This window comes from Engraulis encrasicolus, chromosome 3, assembly GCF_034702125.1.
Source record: "Engraulis encrasicolus isolate BLACKSEA-1 chromosome 3, IST_EnEncr_1.0, whole genome shotgun sequence".
NCBI classification, from domain to species: Eukaryota; Metazoa; Chordata; class Actinopteri; order Clupeiformes; family Engraulidae; genus Engraulis; species Engraulis encrasicolus.
Genome location: NC_085859.1, coordinates 30,108,147 through 30,133,146, shown reverse-complemented (window position 1 = coordinate 30,133,146; position 25,000 = coordinate 30,108,147). Strand labels below are relative to the sequence as shown.

The 25,000-nt window shown below is 49.4% G+C and overlaps 2 protein-coding genes across 7 annotated transcripts in view; both read right to left on the bottom strand.

Moving 5' to 3' along the window:
* LOC134445981 (autism susceptibility gene 2 protein-like) overlaps positions 1–12,523 on the bottom strand; it is a 23,496-nt gene extending 10,973 nt beyond the window's left edge. For 5 of the 6 annotated variants that reach the window (XM_063195168.1, XM_063195172.1, XM_063195170.1 and 2 more), the window contains exons 1-5: positions 12,087–12,523; positions 11,406–11,719; positions 7,881–8,137; positions 3,105–3,155; positions 1,918–2,013 (exon numbers count right to left, since the gene is read on the bottom strand). In XM_063195168.1, coding sequence (XP_063051238.1) covers positions 1,918–2,013; positions 3,105–3,155; positions 7,881–8,137; positions 11,406–11,499 — 498 coding nt within the window. In that variant the 5' untranslated portion in view covers positions 11,500–11,719; positions 12,087–12,523. Of the gene's footprint in view, positions 1–1,917; positions 2,014–3,104; positions 3,156–7,880; positions 8,138–8,362; positions 8,524–11,405; positions 11,720–12,086 lie in introns of all 6 variants that reach the window. The other variant, XM_063195174.1, reaches the window with a different exon arrangement.
* Positions 11,909–25,000, bottom strand: part of LOC134444429 (fibrosin-1-like protein) — a 329,076-nt gene continuing 315,984 nt past the window's right edge. The window contains exons 7-8 of the mRNA XM_063193753.1: positions 12,503–12,729; positions 11,909–12,232 (exon numbers count right to left, since the gene is read on the bottom strand). Of these exons, the coding sequence (XP_063049823.1) occupies positions 11,909–12,232; positions 12,503–12,729 (551 nt within the window). The remainder of the gene's footprint in view (positions 12,233–12,502; positions 12,730–25,000) is intronic.

Here is a 25,000-nt window from a genome sequence, read left to right as displayed (position 1 = left end):
AATGGGTTTGATGGCAGAGGATGATGTCATGAAAGTAACCAAGAGAAAAAAAATGTTTATCCCTCTACTGAGATCTTACTATGTGGATTGGACGGGGCAGGAGATTGAGAGAAAAAAACCCAAAACAAAATACGTTTTACAACTTTAGCCAGGGATCCAAAAACAAATCAACGGGCGTCCAGATCTAACGACCCAATCACTCCCCGATTACGAGCAAGCGATGCGCTCAGCCTTTCTAATCTATCCCAGAGCTGCAGGGGCTGCTGGAGTGGCAGCCGCTCTCTTGCTCTTTCCTCTCGTCCCACCCGTCACTCTCTCCCTTCCTCTCTTTGCTCTCTCAGTCTCTCTCTCTCTTTCTCTCCTTCCCTCCTGTCATCTCTCACTCTCTCTAACCCCAGATACCTCCCTCCTTACCCCTCTCCATATCCCTCTCCCTCCCTCTGTCTCTAACTCTCTAGCCCCCTCTTCCTTACCACTCTCCTGTCTCTCCATCTCTCTCTCCACCCTCCCCTCTCTCTGTATTCCACCCTCCCTCCCTCTCCCTCTCCCACTCTCTCTCTCCTCTGGCGGTGACACGGCCCCGCAGCCCTCCCTGCCGGGCTCCAGCTCCAGCTCCAGCTCCAGCTCCACAGCTTAAGGTGCTGAATGGAGGGGCCTAACTGCGCTCTAACCATCTGGAGGCCGGCCACAAAAGGTCTTAATGGAGCCGCGGGGGAATAAGGCCAGCGGATTTAGGCCAGCTTTGATTGGTGGCTTACACAGGGTCAGAGGCATTGGCCGTCTGCCAGGACCCCACCGCCACCGCCACCGCCACCATGGCCGTCACACTCCAGCCCCGCAGGCTGCTTATCTCCCACCCAGCGAGGAGCGGAGCGGAGCAGGGCGAGAGAGAGCAGAGAGGGGCTGTGCCTGTGCTGCACTACTGCTGCTGCTGCTGCTGCTGACACACACACACACGCACACACGCACACACACACACACAGCTAATGCCCCCAGCAGCTTAGGGAGCTTGTTTGCATAGTCCATTATTGGATAGTCGGGAGAGGAGAAGGGGATGGCGGGTGGTGGTGGTGGTGGGGAAGGGGAAAGTGAGGGATTGGAAGAGGAGCAGTGTGTGCGGATGGGAGGGTGGTAGAGAGATGTGGTGGTGGGGATGGTGTGAGACGTGAAACCGTGGCAGATTTATCTAGGGGGGCTGTTGTGTTGTGCAGTCCAAAACGCAGCTGCTTTTCCCCCTGTGCGCCGAATGCAAAGTGCGACGACAACCACAATCAAAAAAAAGAGAAAGAAGGGCTTTGGTGCCATTCATGCCCGTAATTCCATGCGCACCGTGCGACAGCATGAAAACAACAACAACAATGACAACAACAACAAAAAAGCAGAACTTCAATGGAATCTGGGAATACGCGGTGTTAGTAAGCGGTTGGGCTTTCATTTGTTTTCGTTTATTTTTTGGCGTCTTTGGTATGCCGGCCATTTACTAACCGGTACATTGTGTAACAGTCTATATAGGCATGTGTGGGTGTGTAAGTACAGTATGTCCGGCATGTGAAAACAAACAGCAGTTGTAATTTTCTCTACTATTTTGGTTGGTTAGATGGACTAACGCTCCGGCTATTTGCAAACCGGTGCTTATGATGCGCACGTGAGAAGGAGTGTTGAAAGAGTCTATGCAGGCATTCGTGAAAGTGTGTGCCTGTTCTTATGTATGCATGGTACGGAGTACAGTGAAAACAACTAATGATCAACTTTGCGCAGTTGTGTTATTTAATTGGTTGGCTAGATGTATTAAGACTTCATTTATGAGACTCCGTTTGCTATCCGGTCTTGTAGGAGTCTTTGCAGGCATTTGTGTGCGTGTGGATGTGCTGTATGTACGGTATGTACGGTGGACAGTGAAAACAAATAATGGCCAACCTTGGGCTGGAAGGCTCCTTGCAGTGAACTGAAGGGTCCTGAATGAGGCAGCAGAGGTGGCATACCAGGCATCGTGGGAGGGTAGGAGGGGAAGAACTGAGGACGCACAGGCACAGACAAAAATCAAAAAAGAAACCACCAAATCCTTATTCATGCACACAACCTAGGGCGGGGGGTATTCCAAGAACCTGAGTCGGCAGCTAACCAGGTGAAGTTAACCTTGAAGTGGTTGTTGTAATTGTAAATAATCTAATAGAAGAGGATGGAGCAATGTCTTAACTAAATGACATTTGTGGACTATGTAATAGCAGGTATATCGCTTCCTGTAGGCAGTGTTACGGAGTAACGCATTACAAAAGTAATTAACTACCCTTACTGTAATACATTACTTTTTGCTGTACAAGCAGTAATGTAAGGCATTACAGGGGGGAAAGCTGTAATATATACTATTTAGAATGCTAGTAACTAAAATTACAATACATGTTACTGTAACCTGGATTTTAATGTTCAGTGTGGTGGTTCAGAAAGACAGTGAACCAGCTACGCTTTAGTCTGCATGATGCCAAAACACCTCCTCGATGGTAGGTACAAGAGTCATGACTCAATAACTTGATTTACTTGATATACTGTAAATTGCCAGCTCCATATTTAGTTATGCAGTGTAATGCCTTACATTCTAAATATAGTAATATGGTAATGTACCTGATTACTTTGAAAAGACAGTAACATGTAATGAGTAATGCATTACAGTTTTTGATCTTGCCCAACACTGTTAACGACAGATTTCAGAACAGTATTATCAAAATGGCCTATAGGTTAACTTGAATAAAGAAAGCGAAGGACAGCACTCTTCAGATTTTTCTTTATCTGAAGAGTGCTGTCCTTTGCTTCCTTTATTTATTTAGAGTTTATATGGGATTCAGCACCCAGTTAAGAACTGTGACAATCATTAGGCAATAGTGTGAGCGCATCTTCTTTACTTTCTATAGGTTAACTTTGCCAGGTTCATCACTTCACCATGTTCTTGGAATACCACCCAGTGACTTTCAGCCATTTTATCCTGTTGAACTTCTTCATGAAGAAAGGAGGGGTGTAAATGCAGTGAAAAGGACTTATGTGCTTAAAAAAAGTCTTCCTGAAATGGAATTTGCTTTGTGTTTCATGATGGGCAAGTCAGTGCTACTTACGCTTGAGTGTCTCAAGAAAGGATTGTCCAGCTTTGGAGGGTATTTGTCGAACTGCAAGACAAAAAGCACAGGGGGACAGGAAGAGAGAAAACGTCAGATTTTGTGTGTTCCCATCACATCTCTCCAGACAAAACAAACAAACAAATAAGGAAACAGACTGACTGGCCTCCCCAACCCATCATGTCATAGAAAAAAACAACATCAAAACAAAACAGTGGTTGCTTTGCATGCTGATTTGCACTGGGTAAGCACAGACAAATTCTTCCATCTATATTTAAATATATATATTTTTAAATCCTTCAACAGCGTAAACGGTACGACATTAGAAGAGCATTGCATTTGGAAAAAAAGAAAAAGGTAAAAAGGCAGCCCTCATTATCACGACAGCTGGTGATGCCAACAGGATTGCTCCGTCAGGTCTGTGAAGCACCTTGCAACCCCCTCCCTCCCCCTCCCTCTCCCCCTCTCCCTCTCTACCTCCCTCCCTCGTGTTGTCCTCCAGCAGGAGATTTATTCATTTTGCCACCATTAATCCGCCCCATAACAAAACACAACACACAAACACTCCAGGGACAGCTGGAAGACTGCCGCTAATTATCCCTGTTTTATGCCACTTATCTTAATAACAGCCTTATCTAGCCCCATTCATCACACTTATGCTTTTAATGGCAATCATATGTTGATTATGTACAGTAACTGCGTGCACGCACGCATGGTGGGGGGAAAATAATGTACAGCGTTTCTCAAATTCCAAGCAGGGATGAAAAGCCGACATCAATAATAGCCCGCGATTCCGCTGGGAAATTAGGAGTTTAAGAACGCCAGTCAATCAAAACTCCCTTACGAAACCGTGGCAACCTTGGGATTTCTCCTTAAGTCTCCAGGAACATGGTGTTCCACCAAGGGCACTAGCAAGCATCATTGCCCCCCTGCCCCCTTTTTTTGAAGGAAGGAAGGAAGGAAGGAAGGGAGGAAGGAAGTTGGAACACAAGACTCTTAATACACCTAGGGGGGCTAGTGGTTCACGGGAGAGCTGGCTGGGCTTGAAGTAGTGAACTCAGCTCAGCTCATCTGTGGCCAGACATGTTTTCAATGAGCTCTCTAAACCCCCCTCTTATTGGGGGGGAGATTTAGCCTGATTTAATGCTAGCTCTTGCGTAGCCCCCTTCCTCCTCAAAGGTAAATCAGGCTAATGGAATAATCCTATTTGGAACGGAGCAGAGCGGAGCAGGGGAAAGCAGAGCAGAGAGGCGCAGCGGCAGCAGCATCAGCAGCAGCGGTAGTCGTGGTGGTGGTTGAGTCAGGGGGGGAAAAGGGAGACTGGGGTGAGTGGGTGCCTCATGAGTGCCGGCGTGTGTTGCTTGATTGCGGGAGCCCCCCCCCGAGCGAGCTCATGCCGCTGGGCTGGCAGCCGTTTCCAGCAGGGTTACCCCCTCAGAGAGAGGAGCAGAAGAGGGAGAACCCACCAGCAGCAGCCCCTCTCTCCTCACCACCACTACCACTACCACCAGCACCTTCATCCCCAGACTCCTCTCCGCAGATGAATGGAGACTTTGTGTGTCCTGCTGCCTGTAAGCCAATATGCTTCTGCTGTTTTTTGAGCCGGGGATGGAGATGTGTGTGGTGGTGGAAGCGGGGTTGGGGGGTATTGGCGGTAATTGCAACTGACAGTAACTCATTTCTATTACATAAATACACAAACCATTTATAGGCACTTTCTGCCTGTGTTTTCACAAAGCCGCCTTGGCAAGAGCCCCCTAGTCTCAGGTTTACATCAGGGGGAGGCCTGGAACAGAGCTGCTGCTGTATGTCTCTCGTCTCGCGCTCACGCTTGTGTGTGTGTGTGTGTGTGTGTGTGTGTGTGTGTGTGTGTGTGTAAGTGCGTGTCTACGCATTTTATCCTGTGTCTGTGTGTGTGTCTGTGTGTGTGTGTGTGTGTGTGTGTAAGTGCGTGTCTACGCATTTTATCCTGTGTCTGTGTGTGTGTCTGTGTGTATGTATGTGTGAGCACGTCAGGCAGGCAGCAGGCCTGTTGGGGTTGGAAAAGACTTGCGCCTGTGCATGCTCTGTCATGCTGGCCTCCGCTGAAGCAAGGGAGACCCTTCACGTCCTCAAGCCTCCATCCCAGACACCTCCTCCTCCTCCTTCCCCCACTTCCTCATCATCGTCCTCCTCCTCTTTCCTCCTCTCTCCTCCTCCTCCTCCTCCTCCTCCTGCTCGTAGCAGTGAACTGACACTGTGTGTGCCGGGCGATAATTGCCTCAAATCAAACACAGGACGCCCTATTGACTGGAGGAGGAGGAGGAGGAGGAGGAAGGGGGCAGAGGGGGAGAGGGAAGCATAACAGAAAAAATGCTGAGCTCAGCTTCCGAGCTCATTAAAAAAAAAAAAAAAAACCTCGCCGCCGTCCCTTCTGAAGCAAGCGAGAGGGGGAACTGCTTTATGTTTTACTTTTTTTTTTTACACTCGGGGAGTAATCCAGCGCTCTTTATGGCTGTCTATAAACCTCTTGCTTTGTAATTTATGAGCGCTGTCAGAGGTTTATTGTAAACAGCTTTGGATAATTAAAGCTGGATATTTCATCTTTAAACAATTAAAAGAGTATTTCTTCACAGAGGAAAACAGAGAGAGGGAGAGAGGGAAAGAGAGAGGGGGGGATTTCTCTCAGTGTTTGCCATTTGGCAACCCAGCTGCCGGAGGGCCGCGCGACAATAAACAAATACAGAGGATTCATAATTTCATTAATTACCGCTATTAGCCAGAGGCTGTTGCTGAGCTGAAGCGACATTGAGCAGTAAATACGATACACAGCTGTGCCTTTCCAACAGCGCTAAACCCAATGCTAAAGCAACCACATTTGAACAGTAGGCCTACAGTGCACTGCAAAAAAGAGCACACCATTTTGCAACATGGCACACTAACTACGAACACAGCTGCTGTGCCTTTCCAATAGTGCTAAACCCAATGCTAAAGCAACCACACATTTGAACAGTAATAGTGCATTGCAGCAAAGAGCGCACCCGCCATTTTGCTTTTCACTGTGGAGGAAGAAAAACATTGGTTAACTCAAAACACCTGTGACGCAACACACACTGTAGTGCACTTTAAAGCAAATGTTAACATCAAAGCCTTTCACACAGTCTTTCAAAAACATGCAACTCTTTCAGATATCAGCAGAATAAAATGACATCACTTGTGTATTCGAGGCCAAGGCCGATTATCAATGGTCTTTCATGTTGTAATAAAAACAAGGTGAGCAATTCACACTTTGCTATGAAAGGAATGGGCAGCGGCATGAGATAGACCATAAGATATGGGGCATGCTGACATCACACACACACACACACACACACACACATATGGCTCACTGGCTAACGTCGCTTCCTGACGTCTGAACCCACACACACACTTACACACACACAGGGCTTGGCTGTATAAACCGCCACCGCCGCCCATCATCAACAATGCCCTTAGTGTGCTCCCGACTATCTAGGGCCGGGGTCATTTCATGCGAGGTCATGACAGAATGGATTATATTGTATTAGGGCCCGGCGCTGAGGCAGCAAGAGCATGCTTTCCATTACCAAGCCCAAATAACTGGGGGGGAGCGTTCTTCTCGGCAGGTCCATTGTGCGTCGGCGCGCACACAGATGATGGATGGGTAGACATAACTACGCGGTTCAATTTTCCGATTACGGTCTGCCAATGCTTGGCCTCCACTACCCCCCACCCCCACCCCTTTGGCGATCTGATGGCAAGAGAAAAGGGGTGGGGGGTGGGTGCGTGCGGAAGCAATTACGCTTTATCAAAACATTCCCATCCGTAGCGTCATCGCTTTTATCTTTTTGCAGAAAATGAAGTCATACGCGGCGACCACAAGGCTTTTTTGAGCTTTGTCATTTCTCTCCGAGCAGAGAGTGGGGACCCCGGCTGAACCGCCCAGTCACGCCATCGCACATCTGGTTCTCAGGCCTTTTGTTTCTCTTACAAGCCAGAGGAAATCAGCGCGTTCATAAACATTTTCAAACGCCGCCTCATATGAAAGCAATAAAAACATGCAGCTAAAGCTCTGCGTTTCCTCCCCTCCTCCGTCTCATTCACGTTTGGAAAAAAAAAAAAAACGTTTTGTCAGTTTGTCGACAGAGCGACGAGCTAATTAAGTTAGATCACAGCTCTGGCCCGTGCCAGGCCGCGCGCTTGCTCTTGTCGTGTTGATGAGAGCGTGAAAAAAGATGTTTACAGTCATTAATCTGCCGTCCCCGCGACTCGAAGCTAACTCGCACGGACCTGCGAATGAATCAGCTCATTGTTGAGTGGGCTCGGCACATACTATAACAGTTGACCTCAGAGACTCCCGCTAGCGTCAGCACTGGGCCCTCTCCCTGCCTACGAGGCGAGCTCACAGGTTAACTCCAAGACTGCTGTGCTGTGGTGATGGTACGTTTCTATAAACTCTTCCCGTGGAAAATGTGTACTGGAAGTTGAGTGTGTGTAGGAGGTTCAACAGGGGGTGTCATGGCTGCTGAAACATGTTGAGGGTGAATGTTTGGGCTGGTAGACTGGGTGTAGTCTGGGGGGGTATTTGGCATTCTGTTGTCTGGTGGGGGTACGTTTGGGGGTGTGTATGCGTATATGTGTGTGTGCGTGGATGGGGAGGGGGTGGTGGTAGAGATTGGAGGTGGGAGAGGGCGATGTAAGGAGGGAAGGTAGGTAGGTGGGGTGTTTCGGCAGGGGGTGGGAGGGGGGGAGTACTTGTAGCTTTCTACTTATCCTCACATTTCTGGCTGGGGTACGCACCATGGGAGGTGCATTGGGCGGAGGAGCAATGATGGCCGCCGGTGGCAGGCCACCGGGGAAGGGCGTGAAGGTGTGCTGGTGCGTGTGTTGGTGCTGGTGCATGTGCTGGTGTTGGTGAAACTCGGCGCGCAGAAGGGAAACAGGGGCCAGGGGGGACGCCGAGGAGGGACCCCTGTTCCGCTCCGAACTTTGAACCAGGAAGCGATTGTTCAGCTCCTGCCGCAGTAGATCATGCTCTGCAAGAAAGGAGAGCGAGGTGGGGGAGGTGGAGAAGAAGACGAAAAAAAGAAGAAGAAGAAGAGGAGGAAGAACAGGAAGAAGAAACAAAAAAGGAGCGGGGGAGGAATAGTAGGGGCAAAAAAAGGGGTGGAAAAGGGGGAAAGGGGGGAGACACAAGAAAGGGCACGGGAGCCAGTCAGTCGTTACAACAGCGCCGAGAAAAAGAAGAGAAAAGTAGTCACCTGGCATTCTCTGTTTCTCCAGCTCATGCTGTGAGGGTTTTCTACGTGAGGACTCATTGGTGGTGGTAAGAGAGTTGCCTGTGACAATGTGCCAATCAGAATCCCCGAATGAGGCTGGCAATACATGATTGGTTGGTTGAATGATATCAACAGGCTGGTATCTGAAGACAAGAAAGAACCAAGAGTCATCTCAGCAGAAAACACACACCGTCTCTCTCTCTCTCTCTCTCTCTCTCTCTCTCTCTCTCTCTCTCTCTCTCTCTCATCTCTCTCTCTCTCGCTCTCTCTCTCGCTCTCTCTCTTTCTCTCTCGCTCTCTCTCTCTTTCTCTCTCTCCCTCCCTCCACGCTCCCCTGCTGTGAATGCTAAATCCTTACTTCTGAAAGTGGCTAACTCAAGACACATGTGTAGAAAGACACGTGTAAGAGAATTACTTCATTCATAAATTAGCACGTGTTCAAAAACTGATCCGTATCTGTATAATTTCACTGACCAAATCCAAACATTTAGGGTCACACAGCTTCACATGTACCAACACATGTCCAAAGCAACAGCAGTGTGCAGTGAAATTAAGCGGCTATTGGTTTCGCTCTATTTGCAAAAACACTAATGTAGAACTACAGCAAAGTGTTTTCTTTAATCTGCTGCAATTATTGTTTAGCAAGACCTCAGTACCGAATAACTAATTTAATTAGACCGCACTGTGTACACAGACTAAAAAATATAATTCGCTCTCGTTTTGGCACATATCATACAATTCGCAGATGAATGCTTAAATATACTTAATACTTAAGTCTTAAATATTGGTCATTTGTTTCTATATGTGTACCATTACAATTAATTAACTTCATATTGCAGGCAGTCAGAATGGTAGATCTTGGAGTTTGCTTTCTAATATTCCTAGACATAAGTTCCCTTCTAGTTAGAATGTTGCTATGATAATTAAATCTGGGGGGCGGGTAATTGATCTGATTTAACTGGAAGGGGGCTCCAATTTCACTCTGTACAACCATTCGATGTGCAAAGTAGTTTTGCTAAATTGCTTGAAAACCGCTCATGTACTGGGTTAATCGCAAGAGGACATTTGACATTTCGAAGTAAGTAGCCTTCCTCAGTCTGTATGAATAGGCCTATGTTCATCACTTTAAAGTGGGGCTGCATGCTTACTCTGCCAATGAATCCAATTAACAAGATTTTTTTAAATCCAATAGGCCGACCATTTGGTTTTTATTGGCCCCATCTGAATGCACTTACCGGTTCATGAAGTTTTAATGTTTTATAAAACACGTACCTTGGGAGAAACTTGGTTTAAGTATTAAAACATGTAGGCACAGCATGTGTTATATACGCAATTTAAAGTTTTAAATGCAAAGGTTCAAAGTCCTCTTAACGTCAAACAATAATACGATTTTCTGTATTGTTAGGACAGGGATAGCACGAGGAGCTCATTTTAAGCCACATCATTAGCTTGCCTGCTTGTGCACGAAGGCACACTCGAATGTTTTCCTGACAAAGCCACATTGTGGCGAAGCTAAGCCCTTTAATGAGGCGGCAATAAAACAGGGTTTTACAGACGGACATATAACTGTGGTTAGGCCCGGATTTTAAAAGAGGAAGTTTTGTAATTCAGTCACATCGGGGGGAAAACTGTGGTACACACACTGTTGATTATGCCGGGGATCCTTTGAGATCTCTTGGCGCGGTTAAACTCGCTTGGCAAAGCGCACTGCGGCTCATTCTTAGCCTGGGAGGCAAGTCGTGTCTTGTGTTAATTTTATGAAGAATCTAAAACAGGCATGGTCAACAAACCATGGAAAGAACATTCTTCCAACAAATGACACTAATTGAGACGTTCTTTACAAATATTATTCTCTGGCCAAAACACAAGACTTCAGAAGAAATGCACTTGTTTACAAACACTGTGTATGTTGAAGCAACGGTTATACCAGTCTGGTGTACGGTCATTTCTCACTATACTGAAAGGCTTCTGGTCTGTAACCGAATGATTTATTCCTACCTACTAAATACTGACCCTTTTCTACACTCTAGGGAACAGCACACATGTCGTTTACACACAGTAAAGTCCCGTTCACATCTACAACGATAACTATAAAGATATGACAATAGCTTTGTAATAATTGTTAGAGCGCTAGTGATTGGTGCCATTCATATATCAACTACAATGGCAACAACATGCTGAACAATATCTTTGGAATGATTTTCAGTGCGATCTTTCTGAATTAAAACACACCCAATTCAACTTATTTACTTTATGACTGTTGATGTTTATGAGAAGCAGCCGTTTACACTGTGTGACCGGAAATATCTCTATAGTTATAGTTGTGCATGTGAACAGGCCTTCATTTAGCTTGTGCTTGTTTCACTGCATGCCTTACTTCACATTATTTCTATGCATGTGACAAATATATAGTATCAGAGGTGATAATATATAAAGTCAAAGTAGAAGTACTCTTACAGTTTATCTACCTCATTAGGTCCAGTGGGAAAACTGGTGTATAAACTATGTAAGAACATGTTATGTACTAGTGTTGGAATTACATATAGTGGTAAATAGTAAGAGTTCTACTTCTACTTTATTCACCTCTACCTAGTATCATTTCTACTATAATTGTGTGGCAGGTAGGTGTATACAGTACATGGGTCAATGATGTTTTTTTGAGCTCAGACGTCAGGTGGTACAACCGGAGCTAATGCCCACTAATTAATTAGTAGATAATCCACTAAAAACAAACAAAAACTTAAGTCCATACAATAGCGGCATTAGCTGTGGTTGCACCACCCTGTGACGTGTGCTACAGCTAAAACGTCATTGACCCACAGATAAACATCCTTGTATCCTTTCTACTACTCTGTGGTGCATTTCTCGAAAGCGTAGTTGCTAGCCAGTTAGCAATTTGAGTAGTTGGCAATTGGAAATTGCATTGCACACAACAAAGAAGCTAACACAGTTAGCAACTACGGTTTCGAGAAATGCACCCCTAGTATTATATGGTAGAAAGGGGGCTAGAGTGTGAGCTCCTTACCTGGGTAGGGGGTGCCGGCGGGGTGACCCGGCACCACCAGGCTGTTGGTCGGTAAGGTGGGAGGCGGTGGCAGTGTGGCGGGGGTTGCGAACATGGCCGGATGGCGGTGGGCCTGGGAACGCAGGGAGAAGGGCGAGGGGGACGAGAGGTGGTTGGCCACCGACAGGTGCAGGTTGGGGTTGGAGGTCGGCAGGCTGCTGAGATGGTGGTGGTGGTGGGGGGAGGGGGGCAGGTGAGGGTGGTGGTGGTGGGGGTGGTGCTTGGGGAGCGGGAGGCTGCTGCCACTGCTGTTGACGCCTCCGGTGTGACTGCTGCTGTCAAAGAAACGAGAGAGAGAGAGAGAGAGAGGGAGAAAAAAAAATCAGGAAATGAGAACAAGCTTGTGAGAGAGAGAGAGAGAGAGAGAGAGAGAGAGAGAGAGAGAGAGAGAGAGAGAGAGAGAGACAGACAGAGAGAGAGAGAGAGAGAGAGACAGAGAGAGGCAGAGAGAGAACAGAGGCCTGTTAGCAACAGTCGGCCCCGAAAGGGATGACCGCTCCCGTCAATAAACTCTGCAGGTTGCTTTTTACTCTGTGGGCGAATCGACCGACCAGTCGACCGCCTGCCGACCGGCAAAGCACCGTCAGGCAGCACAGCACAGCAACCAGTAGCAGCAGGGTGCAGCGTTGGAGGGGTACCCACCTGATGTCGTGGAGGCTGCTGTACTGCAGCGGGTGGTGGAGGGGGTGGCTGCTGAGCGCCCCCGGGCGTAGATGGTGCGGCTGGGCAGCAGCGGCGGTGGGGGGCACGCGGAGCTCCTGCGCAGTCGGCGGAGGTGCGGGCACCGCCTGGGGCAGCCCGTGGGGGTGGGCGTGGGCGTGGGGATGGGCGTGTGCGTGAGAGGAGGGGTGGTGGTTCTGGTTCCTGAGTAGCGGCGGCGTGGGGATGCGCGGCGGCCCGACGACAACGCCGAGAGCCTCCTTCTTGACGCTCAGAGGGGGCAGGGGCAGGGAGAGGGAGAGCGGGGGAAGGGCGGAAGAGGGCAGAGGATGAGGATGTGGAGAAGGAGGAGAGCAGCTGGTGGTGGTGGTGGTGGTGCTGGCGAGGGTGGGCCGCACTCGGGGGGCTGGAGGAGGAGGAGGAGGTGGTGGTGTGGTGGTGGAGGCCGGCGCAGGGGAGCCGGTGGGCGCAGAGGCGGGCGTCCGGATGGCCACGGCAGGGGCGAAGGAGGACGGCTCGCTGCTCTGCTCCTGGCTGCGCTGCAGGCCCGAGACTTTGCTGCTGGCGACGACGACGACGCAGGGCTTGTTGGCCACCACCTGGTGAATCTCATTCGTTGCCACAGCTAGAGGGAGGAGATAGAACACACGCAGACACAACACACACACACGCACAGAGAGAGAGAGAGACAAACAAAAAAGAAACATTTAGGAGAGAGCCGTTGCATTGCATTTGTGTGGGGAAAGGAAATACAACAGAGTTATTCACATTTTTCAAATCAGATTCGTATGATTTTTGTGAATCGTCATCATTGTGACAGCATGGCTCCAGATGCTTTTTGAGAGCTGCAAATGGTGGGAGGAGGAATGGGGTTCGGGTGGGGGTGGGGGTGGATCGTTTGCTATGAAGAAATGTGTATATGCTACAAGTATATGTGAGCCAAAAAGCAACAAAGGCCAGAGACTGAGGGGGTTTGGGGGGAGAGGGAGAAAGAAGCCTCCACATCTGTCTTTTTCCACCCCCTCTCCTCCATCCCTCCAACTGTATCCCCCCTTCCACCTCTCTCTCTCTCTCCGTCTCCCCCTCTCTCCCATGGCTGCCTTTTATTTTTCTCCCTAGGTTTTATGAAGTGTTTAATCAGGTCATTTTCATGCTTGACTATAATCAGATGATCCAATTTCTGTGAGCGATCCAGTCAGTATGAATAAATCACACCTAATTAAAGTTAAATGCCGTGCCTATTCAGGGCTTTGCTGAGCACACAATCTGGCATGAAATAATTATGTTTCAATTGTGCTGTGAAAAGAGATCATGGCCCCTTATCGCGGCCTTTTGGGCGCCCGACCCCCTCCGCCGGCACCTCCCCCAGATCTTTCAAGGGATTTGAAGAGAGCCAGAGCCAAGCACTTTGAACCCACATCACTACTTCCTCTCCCTCCCTTCCTCCTTCTATTTCTACTCATCCATTCATCTGCATCGCACCAGCAGTAGCTAGCAGAACTGCATGAGTACAGCAGCAGCTCTCCCTCTCTCTCACGCAGCAGCACACAGGAATCACATTTCATCTCATCTCATCCCATCTCATCTCATCGGGCTGCCTATTCATGCAACTTCACTTTGGCATGGAATTGTAATAAGAGGGATGGGGATGTTCGACAAACCAGCATGAAGAGAATTATAAGAGAGAGAGAGAGAGAGAGAGAGAGAGAGAGAGAGAGAGAGAGAGAGAGAGATACGTATGCATTTTCACTTCAGAGAGGGAGAGAAAGGAGAGAGATACAGAGAGAGATTCACAGAATACTGTTCCTTAAAATAACTCTTCAGGCACATTTTTGTTACATTCTAAAAATCAATACAACTCTAATCAGATCTCATACCGCCTTAAAAATCACTCAGTGACCTTTTTCCACAACCACAGATGTGAACGACACAGTTAGTTAGAAGTTACGTAGAAAACACAGCTTGAGAGCTAGGGAGCTAAGCGTTGCCCTTCGTAACGCCAGAGAGCTTCTCAATCAGTTGCTCTTATCTTCACCCTTTACACACACAGAATGTAGGATTTCAGGTATTTCACTACAGCACCAATTAAACACCTCCAACCCCCCCACCCCGCCCCCCCATCCCCCCAGTTCACATCAGGCTCACCCAGAAAACATCACAAGAGCGTTATGGCCAGCTGTTAGCTAAGAGCAGCGGGGAAGAGGTAAATGCGAAAGCTTTTAACGAAAACGTCCCGGCGCTTAATAGAGACCACTTAATCTTTTAAGAGTTCTAAAACCAATAAACGGGTGATTAAAAGCCATGTCGAGGCTTTCTGAACTTGCCCCCTCCGCTCCCCTCCCCTCCCCTCCCATTCCTCGCTCGCCTTTCCTACGAAAATATAACCTGAAAAAAAAATTGTGTCAGAAATGCAAGGAATTAATGTCGTGAAATGGAGTGCTACACAGCGGGGTTAAAAATAAAAATAGTGTGGTGCGCTGCTCTGCTTTCAATAAATGTGAAAAGACAGGGAGGAGGGGAAGAGAGGCGTATGTCTGTGTGTGTGCGTGTGTCGGGGGTTGGGATATCTTCAGTCTAATGTCGCCCGTCGTCGCTCACGTTACCGTGGAAACGGAGCTTCCTAGACACATTATTGTGTTTGGTGGTGGTGGTGGAGGAGAGAGACCTTAGTGCGAGGCCAATCGGGTCCTGGCCGCCATGGCTGCAGCCTCTGCCTGGCTCGGGCCTTCGCCACTCAGAGAGGCGAAATGAGCTGGGGGGGCCATCTTAATGATGACTCTAATGGGATATAATGGTGGCGCTGAGTACGCCGACGACTGGCAGAGCCCACTTCTCATTAAAGCGTCGCCGGCAGACAGGCAGGCAGGCATGAGGCGTGAGGTGTGTGTGTGTGTGTGTATGTGTGTGAGTATGTGCGTGTGTGTTGGTGGTGGGGTGGGGGGTGGTGTTAGCAAATGCAATGGCATTGCCTACATCACATTGCAGACAGTTGTCCTTCCTTTTTCCCAGCAGCCGTGTAATGAGGAGCTCTGGCGTGATTGATTGGAATGTGACCCTAATCAGCATCGGGGAAACGCAACACAATCCCAATTACCTTCAGAAATTCCTGCCGACAGCGTTCGTTCAAAAAAAAAAAAAAAGTGTCACCGCGCACTGTCAAGGCAAGGAGAGACGGAAGGGTTTTTTGAAAACGTGGCGTTATTTCAGCCAAGACGGAGGGGGAAACGGGATATGGAGGGCTAATATGCGGCAAGACGTGCTACGTCAACGCCTGTTGTCACCTCCTATTAACAAAGGAATCGGCGCAATGTGACCGCAATAAACATCAACTCTCCGAAATTTCATCATTGACTATACGGTATATCTGGGCTAAATTACACCTTGACGCTGGCTGCTGGCATGGTACTTAAAGCAAATTGGTGCCAAAAAAGTTTCCGTCGTGATTGACAAGAATGGCCCCGCTGCCGAGAAAACGTTGTGAACCCATGTGTCACGGGCAACCTGTTTCTGTCAGTCAGGGGAAAATATGTCAGCGTTGACCTGAAAAGATATTTCAGCAATAATAGAGGGGCTAAGGCAAAGACAGCTGGAATGCCATGAACATTAACTCTCCCTTTGACACTCCTTTCCTGTCTGTCAAAGTGTCCCCCATAGGCCTAGCCTGCCTCTGGGTTTCACTGGGCTCATCCACTGGAGCTCTGGGGAACTCAAGCAGTCGTCTCAGAGGCTTCATCAAACTAATTGTATCCTGGGTGCTGAAAGTTAAAGCGCCAGCATGCTTACCAGCCAGACAGCCAGCCTCCTAACAGCCAAACGAGTCCCAGAGCCATAGAAACAGATGTTGAGGGTCATTTCCTACAGAGAGGTCTGACACAGAAAAGCACTGGGGGGGTGGTGAATGGGTGGTGGTGGTGGGGGTGACACCACGGGGGCCGCAATGACACTGAAACCCCCGATGGGTCGGTGACACTGGAGAAAATGACACTCCCTTGGGGTATGTTGGCATCCCTGTTCACCAGATGACACTTCACTTGGGTATTGATTTTCCCCCCCTCTCCTCTCTCTCTCTCTTCTCTCTCTCTCCCTCTCTCTTTCTAACCCCACAACACCCAGCCTGTTTCTCTCTTCCCCTTTTGTCATCCCAGTTGGTCTTGCCTCTCCTGTGGGGACATGGGGCCTTCCTACTACTGCTACTCCTACTGTACTTGTGTGCCCAGCATGACACTCCCTGCCTGTGAGCAGGAGGAGGAGGAGGAGAAAAGGAGGGGGAGGTGAAGAGGAGGAGACAACATATTTTCAGCCCGGGCGTGCACAGACACACACAGACATACACACACACATACACACACACACACACACACAGACAAACACACGCACGCACGCCACTTTTCCAGGGCGACGCTCGGCTCGGCGCTGCGCTGCGCTGTGACGTGCTGTGACTGATGTTTCCAGAGTTTGTGGGGCCCCGTCCGACCCCTGTGTCGCCCCACAGCTGTCCCCCCTCGCTAATACCCTTCTACCCTTTTGGAGTGCACATCAGCGACGACCTCTCTTGGACCACCAACACTACATCACTGGCGAAGAAGGCCCATCAGCGTCTCTACTTCTTGCGCAAACTAAAGAAGGCAAGTGCTACACCCTCCATCATGACAACATTCTACAGAGGAACCATAGAGAGCGTCGTGTCCAGCTGCATCACAGTGTGGGGAGGAAGCTGCACGGAGAAAAACAGGAAGACACTCCAGCGTGTTGTGAACACAGCGAAGAAGATCATTGGAGTACCACTCCCCTCCCTGCAGGACATTTACACTGCACGCCTCACCCGAAAAGCACTGATGATCATCAAAGACACAAGCCACCCTGCACACAAACTGTTCAGCCTCCTGCCCTCTGGAAAGAGGTACAGGCGCCTCCGTTCCCGTACCACCAGGCTTGCAAGCAGCACGATGCATCAAGCAATCAAGATACTGAACACTCAACCCACTCTCCCTTCACTGTCAGCCTCTAGCCAGCCAGGCCACTGACAACGCTCCCCCCCCTCATCCCCACCACCATATCTGCGACTGAACATTCCACCTGCACTACTACATCTGTGACTGAACTTTCAACCTGCACTAACTCAAAACATACACATGCACACACACACACACACACACACACACACACACACACACACACACACACACACACACACACACACACACACACACACACACACACACACACACACACACACACACACACACACACACACAAGCACACTGCACTTTCTGCACTAAACCCAAACATACACACACTGACACACAACTCATACTCACACACATACACACACACACACACACACACACACACACATACACAGGTACACACACACAGACGCACACCGCACTTTCTACCTGCACTAAACACACACACACACACACACACACACACACACACACACACACACACACACACACACACACACGCACACACGCACACAAAACACATACAAACACACACACACACACATACTGCTGCTGGTGTATTTAATAAAAACCTTTTTTTTTATTATTTATTTCTTCAAATGCTACTATTACTATGTCAGAACGCTATAAAGGACTTTTAGAAAAAAGAACAACAAAATACCTCCTCTTAATGTATGTTCTCTACAAGTCTTCTGTTGTCCAGTCTTGCACTTTAAATGTCTGTATGAGCAATGTCTACGTCCATACTGTCTATGTCCATGTATGAGTACTGTCTATGTCTATACTGTCTATGTCCTTACCTAGATTAGTCTATGTCTGCATGGGAGAGCAAGAAACGCAATTTCAAATTCTTTGTATGACCAGTGCATGTAAAGAAATTGACAATAAACTTGACTTGACTTGACTTGACATCTGACCCCGTTCCGGGTAGGAGAGTGCGGTGATGAGGAGGAGTGTCCATTTGGAACATCTGGAGGGTTGACGACCCCCCCCCATCACCATCACCATCACCACCACCACCACCATTACCCAGCATCATCAACTGCCCATTTCACCCAACCTACCACAACACTACCACACACACACACACACACACACACACACACACACACACACACACACACACACACACACACACACAGACAAACACACACGCAGATGCACACACACACAGCTCCCCATCCCGCCGTCTTGACAAAAGAGCCAGCAGATGGTCGGAGCAGCCAGCAACACACCGGCTCACCGTGCCGCGCTCCATCCATCCTCACAGCGGCACACAACAACCTGCCATCTTGAGCTCTGGGTGCCCCCTCCCATGCACACACACACCCACATCCACACCTACACCTACACACACACAAGCACACACACACAGACACACCTACACACACACACACACACACACACACACACACACACACACACACACACACACACAAACACACACACACACACACACACACATCCACACCTACACCCACACCCACACACACACACACACACACACGAACACCTACACCCACAAACACACCCTCCTCTCCTCTCCTGTTCCCCCCTTCCCCTGCTCCAAACCCACTCCTATCTCCTCTCTTCAAAAACACATTATTTCGGCTTGGCCAGCGCTGCCATCACATCTTTTTTCCGCCCATGCATCCTATTTGCACTATTTGGTATTTGCTGAGGCAGTGTTAAGTGTTTCCATTAGCGAAGGTTCCTTGCCCGCGCGTATGTCTGTACCCTCTGGTAACACGATTAGCTTGCTCTCTCTCTCTCTCTCTCTCTCTCTTTCTCTCTCTCTTTCTCTCTCTCTCTCTCTCTCTCTCTCTGTATCTCCCTTTGCTTTCACAAGCATTTTCTCCAACACCACCCCACCCCCCATATCCCTACCTTCCAGCTCCCTCCAACAATTTGTCAACTGAAATGATCTGAGGAGTTGGGGCCTCGCCGATGCAAATGAGGCCCTCTCGTCGCTCGCCTGTGATATACCTGGCCTACAGTCACACACTGCCGCCGCCACCACTGCAAACTGTGCTTATGTTGCTTCAAAAAAAAAAAACCCACACACACACCCGGCATGCAAATGGCGCTTTTTAAGATTAGACATCTGGGTATGTAAATCACTGCCGTGTCCGGAGGGGCTTCGACAGCCTACCGCGGCGCGGTGCGAAAAAAAAAAAAAAGAAGCCAGCCACTGGGTGTTCTCATTTACAAGGCAAACGCTGCGGTCTGCTCGCATCAGCGCCCTGCCAGAACATAAACAGAAACGTTCACGAAAAAAAAGAAAGGAAAGAAGAAGAAGAAGAAAAAAAACGGAGGAAGGGAGGGATGGAGAGAGGGAGGGAAAAGTGGTGAAGGGAGGAGGAGGAGGAGGAGGAGGAGGAGGGACCCACAGTCCCCCACACACTAGACCTATGATTTTTGGCCCAGGCCCGAGCCCGAACCCGAACCCGAGCCAATTTCGGGTCGGGTCGGGCCTGAAATGTCACTCATTACGTTCGGGTAGGGTCGGGTTCGGCTTCTCTATCGTTGACAGTTTTTTTTTTTTTTTTTTTTTTTTTTTAAATAAATAAATAGGCTATGTAGGCTGTGCGTTAATAATATTCCACGTCAGTTGATAATCCAGCAGTGCAGTGCCTGCTGCTAGAATGCACGCGCTTTCCCTCGCCTCTCCCTCCCATCACAGTGCGCTGAGGCATTTCGGCCGTGTTTTGGCCACGAGAGACGCGTGGTCTGCAAAAAACAGAGGTCGCCTCATCAACCCGACACATACTGTAGCCTAATAAACTCTTGCAATGGCAATTCAAGAACTCCTTCATTCCTGTTCTGCTGCTCGCGTCGTTGTTCTTCTTTGTCTCGCTGTCTCTCTCTGTGAAAGTGCCGCGCTAGATTTTTAAGGTCGTACTGCTGCTGTGGCTTATGGCCCAATGATCAGCCGGTCAAAATGACGGACGCCCTTAAAATTTTCCGCCAACTCTTAAAAAAAGCGTCAATGATGGATTATCGCTTAATGTAACCTCTGTGCACTGCAGTGCAGCATACACAGAAATATAAAAGATGGCCTGCATGTTTATACAGTCTATTTAACTTAGATTTCGTAACAAAATACTTTAATGGCTTTAATTTAAGGGCTTTGATTTGTTATCATAGATCACCCCTCCTTATAAATAAAATTTGAAATTTCGGGCTTCCCTCGGGCTCGGGCCTACACATCCAATAATTAGTCGGCCTCGGGCCGGGCCCGGCCCAATTCCCATGGGCCCATGTCGGTTCGGGCTTGGATTTTTTTACCCGTTCTTACCTCTGACACACACACACACACAGAAAAATAAATAAATAAACAGAAAGAATGAAGAAGAAGAAGAAGAAGAAGAAGAAGAAGAAGAAGAAGAAGAAGAAGAAGAAGAAGAAGAAGAAGTCTGTGTCTCCAAAGGCTCAACGAGAGAGAGGGAAACGCATATGGCATGGAACACTGAGCCCCTTCATCTTCTCCCCGAGTTGGCTCTAGAAACCCGCCTATCCTTGCGAGAGAAACACACGAGGTCGTGCGTTTGACTATTCCAACAACTGTTCTCCGCCAGCGTGTAATTTACGACTGGTTGGGATTTTGTTTTAGTTTTTTTTAAATAGAGTGAAAAAAAACACAGATGACTAAAACAGACATTGGCTATGTACAAATCACAGGCCCAGAAATCAACACGTCCATAGCCACAAGATATTTGTATATTGTGTAAGTGAGAGAGAGAGAGAGAGTGACATAGTGAGTGTGTGCATGAGCAAGAGAGACAGCGTGTTTAAAAAGGCTGTGTGATTTCCATCAACGGCCATTTTGGGAAGATGATGAATGTCGCCAGTTCGCTGCCACAAATTGTCAGGCTAATCATCAAATCAAAGTCAAAGATTGGAAGTGTGGGCAGGCTTTGTTTGCCTCAAACAATATCACAATGAGCAGCTTCTGCCTGTCTGTCTTTTTTTCTATCCCCCCCTCCCTCTTCCTTGTCTGAAAACAGGTTTGAGTCATACCATCTCTACTCATATCAGGTTTTTCTGAAATGAGAGAGGCTGACAGGACAAGGCTGGAAGAATATTACAGACAGGGATGGTTTTGTGTGCGTGTGCGTGTGTGTGTGTGTGTGTGTGTGTGTGTGTGTGTGTGTGTGTGTGTGTGTGTGTGTGTGTGTGTGTGTGTGTGTGTGTGTGTGTGTGTGTGTGTGTGTGCAGGTGGGGACAGCTGGCACGCTTCAATTAGTTATTTCCACCGCAGCTGACAAAAGGACGACATGGCAACAGAATGCAAAAGGGTGTTAAGCTGTAACACGTTTGCTGTCAAAGCCTACACACATAAATTGTGAACACCTAATGTTCATTTCTGAGCGCTGGCAGCCTTCGCCCGCTATGAATCAGTGTTGTCTCATGCTGGGCCAGGATTCAAACCGTGGCCATATGGCCGCACCAGCATATGCCACCCTCCCTTTCCTCCTCCGTCTCCCTTTCTCTCTCTCTCCCTCTCTCCCTCCCTCCCTTCCTCTCTCGCTCTCTCCCTCCCTCGCTTCTCTCCCCCTGTGGCACATGTGATTGTTGACGGACGAGACCGCAGACTAAAAAGGGCTGGCTTACGTATGTGTGCCCCTAGTGACTGACTCTAATCTGGTCGGAGCTGTGAGGTGGGTCCCCGCGGTTAAGAGCCATTTGTCCAGAGGGGCGGACACACACATGCACGCACATGGGCACACACGCATAGACGGATATGTGCCCGCCCCACGCACACACACACAAGCAGACACACGCACACACACACACACACACACACGCATAAGCACATGTGCGCACACACTCACACGCACACGCACACGTGCGCATACATACACACACACACTCATGCACTCATGCACACACGCACGCACGCACGACGCACACACGCACGCACGCACGCACGCACGCACGCGCACACACACACACACACACACACACACACACACACACACACACACACACACACACACACACACACAGAGCCAGGCACACATACTGCGTTCCAGATTGCAGCTCTTCTGTCTCCCCAGTAGAGATAGCAGCTTTCCCAGCCAGCCAGCCAGCCAGCAAGCCAGCCAGGCTTATTTGGAGCGGGCGTGAGTGTGTGTGTAAGAGTGTGTGAGAGTGTGTGTGAGTGTGTGAGGAGTGTGTGAGAGTGTGTGTGAGTGTGTGAGGAGTGTGGAGTTTCGGCTGTTTTGCGCCTCGTCCCAGTCAGTGGCTCGCTGGAGAGTAGTGCTGGCTGTTAGGCAGCAGCAGCGGCAGCCGTGCGTTTGGGCCTTGGCAGGAAGTCGCGGTTGCAGTGGGCTCCTGCGCGGCAGCCCCCGCGGCCCCTGCGGTCATTTGGGGTCATCGTTTTTGTTTTTTCTCTTCTTTTCGGGGCTGGAGGGCCCCCCACCTGTCTTTATTGCTGCCTGTGGAGCTGAAGATCTTTTTTGTGTGTCCACACAGTGAGAGTCCTGTGGAGAGCGCCCTGGCCCCGGCCCCGACACCGGCCCTGACACCGGCCCTGACACCGGCCCAGACACCGACCCCAGCTCAGCTCAGCTTGGCTGGCTGGCTGGCCTCCCAACCCCCAACCCCACCACCCACCCCTCACGGTCTAACTCTACAACCAAAAAAAAATCCTGGAATGTGACCTTGCTCATGAGCCGAATTGACCCGTGGGTGGCGGATACGGCCGTGCAACCTGCAAGACTGCACACAGGGCCTCCCGCCTGGGGAAGAGGAGGAGGAAGGAGGAGTGCGGTGAACTTGACAGGGCAGAGAAGGAGGAGGAGGAGGATGAGGGTAGGCAGGGAGGATAAGGGTGAGGGCGAGGGTGAGGTTGGTTGTACCAGGAAGCAAACCCTTTCTCCGAAAAAAAGAGAGAAAAAAAATAATTTGTGTGGACGACGGCAGCGGTGGCATCGACAGCAGCAGCGGCAGCAGCAGCAGTCCACAAAAGCCTTATCATTCCATTAATTAGTACGAATTGCTCAGCCAGTGGACTGGAGAGCCGCAGCGGCAGCTGTCTCGATTGATTACGGCGGAGGACGCCGCGCCGCAATTATCTAGATGACTGGAGACAACGGCTGCCACATCCAATAAAGCCCCACGCTGCTCCTGTTGGCGATCCAGGCAGCGTGGCAGAGGAGGAGGAGGAGGAGGAGGAGGAGGAGGGAGGAGTGAGGAAGAGGAAGCATGGCAAAAAAGGCTGCCCGCTGCTGTTCTCCCTGCCCCTGGTTAACAATACCCCGAACGCTCCCTCCCTCCCCCCAGCCATCTCCATTGCCATCCAAGCAGTGTGGCGGAGGAGGAGGAGGAGGAGGAGGAGGAGGAGGAGGAGGAGGAGGAGGAGAAGGAAGCATGGCAAAAAAGGGCTGCCCGCTGCCATGCTTCTCGTTCCAAGTTAATGATACCTCGAAGACCCCCCACCCCACCACCACCACCACCACTAGGGCCACTGTCAGCTTCAGCCAGGCCCCAGGACAATATCATCTGAAAGGGCCCCCTCTCAATACAATCCAACAATTGTGCCTCCCCCCCCTTTCCTGGGCCCGGGACAACTGAGCCGTTTGCACCCGCCCGTTTCACCTGCCCACCACTCCTGATCCTTTTCAAGCAAGGTCTCCGTGGGGCTGTGCGGACGGCTCAATACGGCGCAATAATTCTTTAGCAGCATGTCAGCTTTATTCCTCGCCGCATAATGCCCCTTCCTCCAATTTCTCGACAATACTTCTTTGTTGCCCAGCAGGACAGCATCCTCTATTAGGACTGCCAGCTGCTCACGAGCCAGATTTACAAGCTATTGACGAAAGCAAAGAAGAAGAAGGAGACGGTGAAAAAAAAAACATACGGACAAAAGACTGGAGGAAAGAAGAAAAAAAAACAACAGACCAGAATGTCTCAAATGTTTGGGCTAAAAGCCCTCTCTCTCCCAAAACTATTTTGTTGGAGCTGGGGGTTCAAAATGTAAACAGAAGGGTCTTCTGATGGGTCCCTGGAAGCATGTGCCTGCATGGCCCTAAGTGGATATATAATATTATCTTTGGGTGAGTAGCTGATTGTATCACAATGGAGAGAACTGGTTGAGTGGAAATCCTTCAACGTCCCCCAAGTGGCCCGACACCGACACCATGAGAGCCCGCCCGCATGTTTTCCTTTACTCCCGAAACTCTGCAGCAGGGCAGCAAATGTTGGGCCCTATGTACAATCAGCTCCAATGGACCCCAACAGCCATATAGCTACATACATTGGAATGTGTGTGGGCACCCTATATATATACGTACATGGGGCCCCGGTGCCTCAGTCACACTTTACCCCCCTGTGTACGACACCCCTGCTCTCCATTTCACTACCTGCTGCTCAGCTGCTGCATTCAAACTCGGACAGCCTCCCCCCCAACAGGCCCAGAAAGCAGCAATCAGTGCCGGACAGCCTCTCAATATTTGCCACACATCATTCACTGTTGTGACATTTGCGAGCGTTCTGCTGGAGGACCATGAAGGAACTGGCCCCGGTGTTTTGCTTCGGATCGGGTTTCTTTAAGCGTTTTGTCAGGCTTTTCCGTTTTGCCTTTCTCGTTTGTTGATACGGGGGCCTGGCGGGATACAGCTCAGTCACCAAGGAATTAGATCTGATTTTGTCCTTCCATTCAACCACTGCACAGCAACAACAAACTCATTACGCGTTTACATTCTTGATAAATATCTGTTTGAGAGGCATTTCACTGTGAGGCCCGACTGCACGGAGTATGAAAAATGTGCTCAATTGAAGTTGACATTAAAATGCCTATTGAATGGAAGAGAAACTGTAACAGATAAGAAAGTCAACACGGTAGCCGAGTAAATATAAAGGACCAACAACGATACAAAAAAATTCTGCTGCGAAGGTTCTCATTCATCTCGGTGAAATCATGGA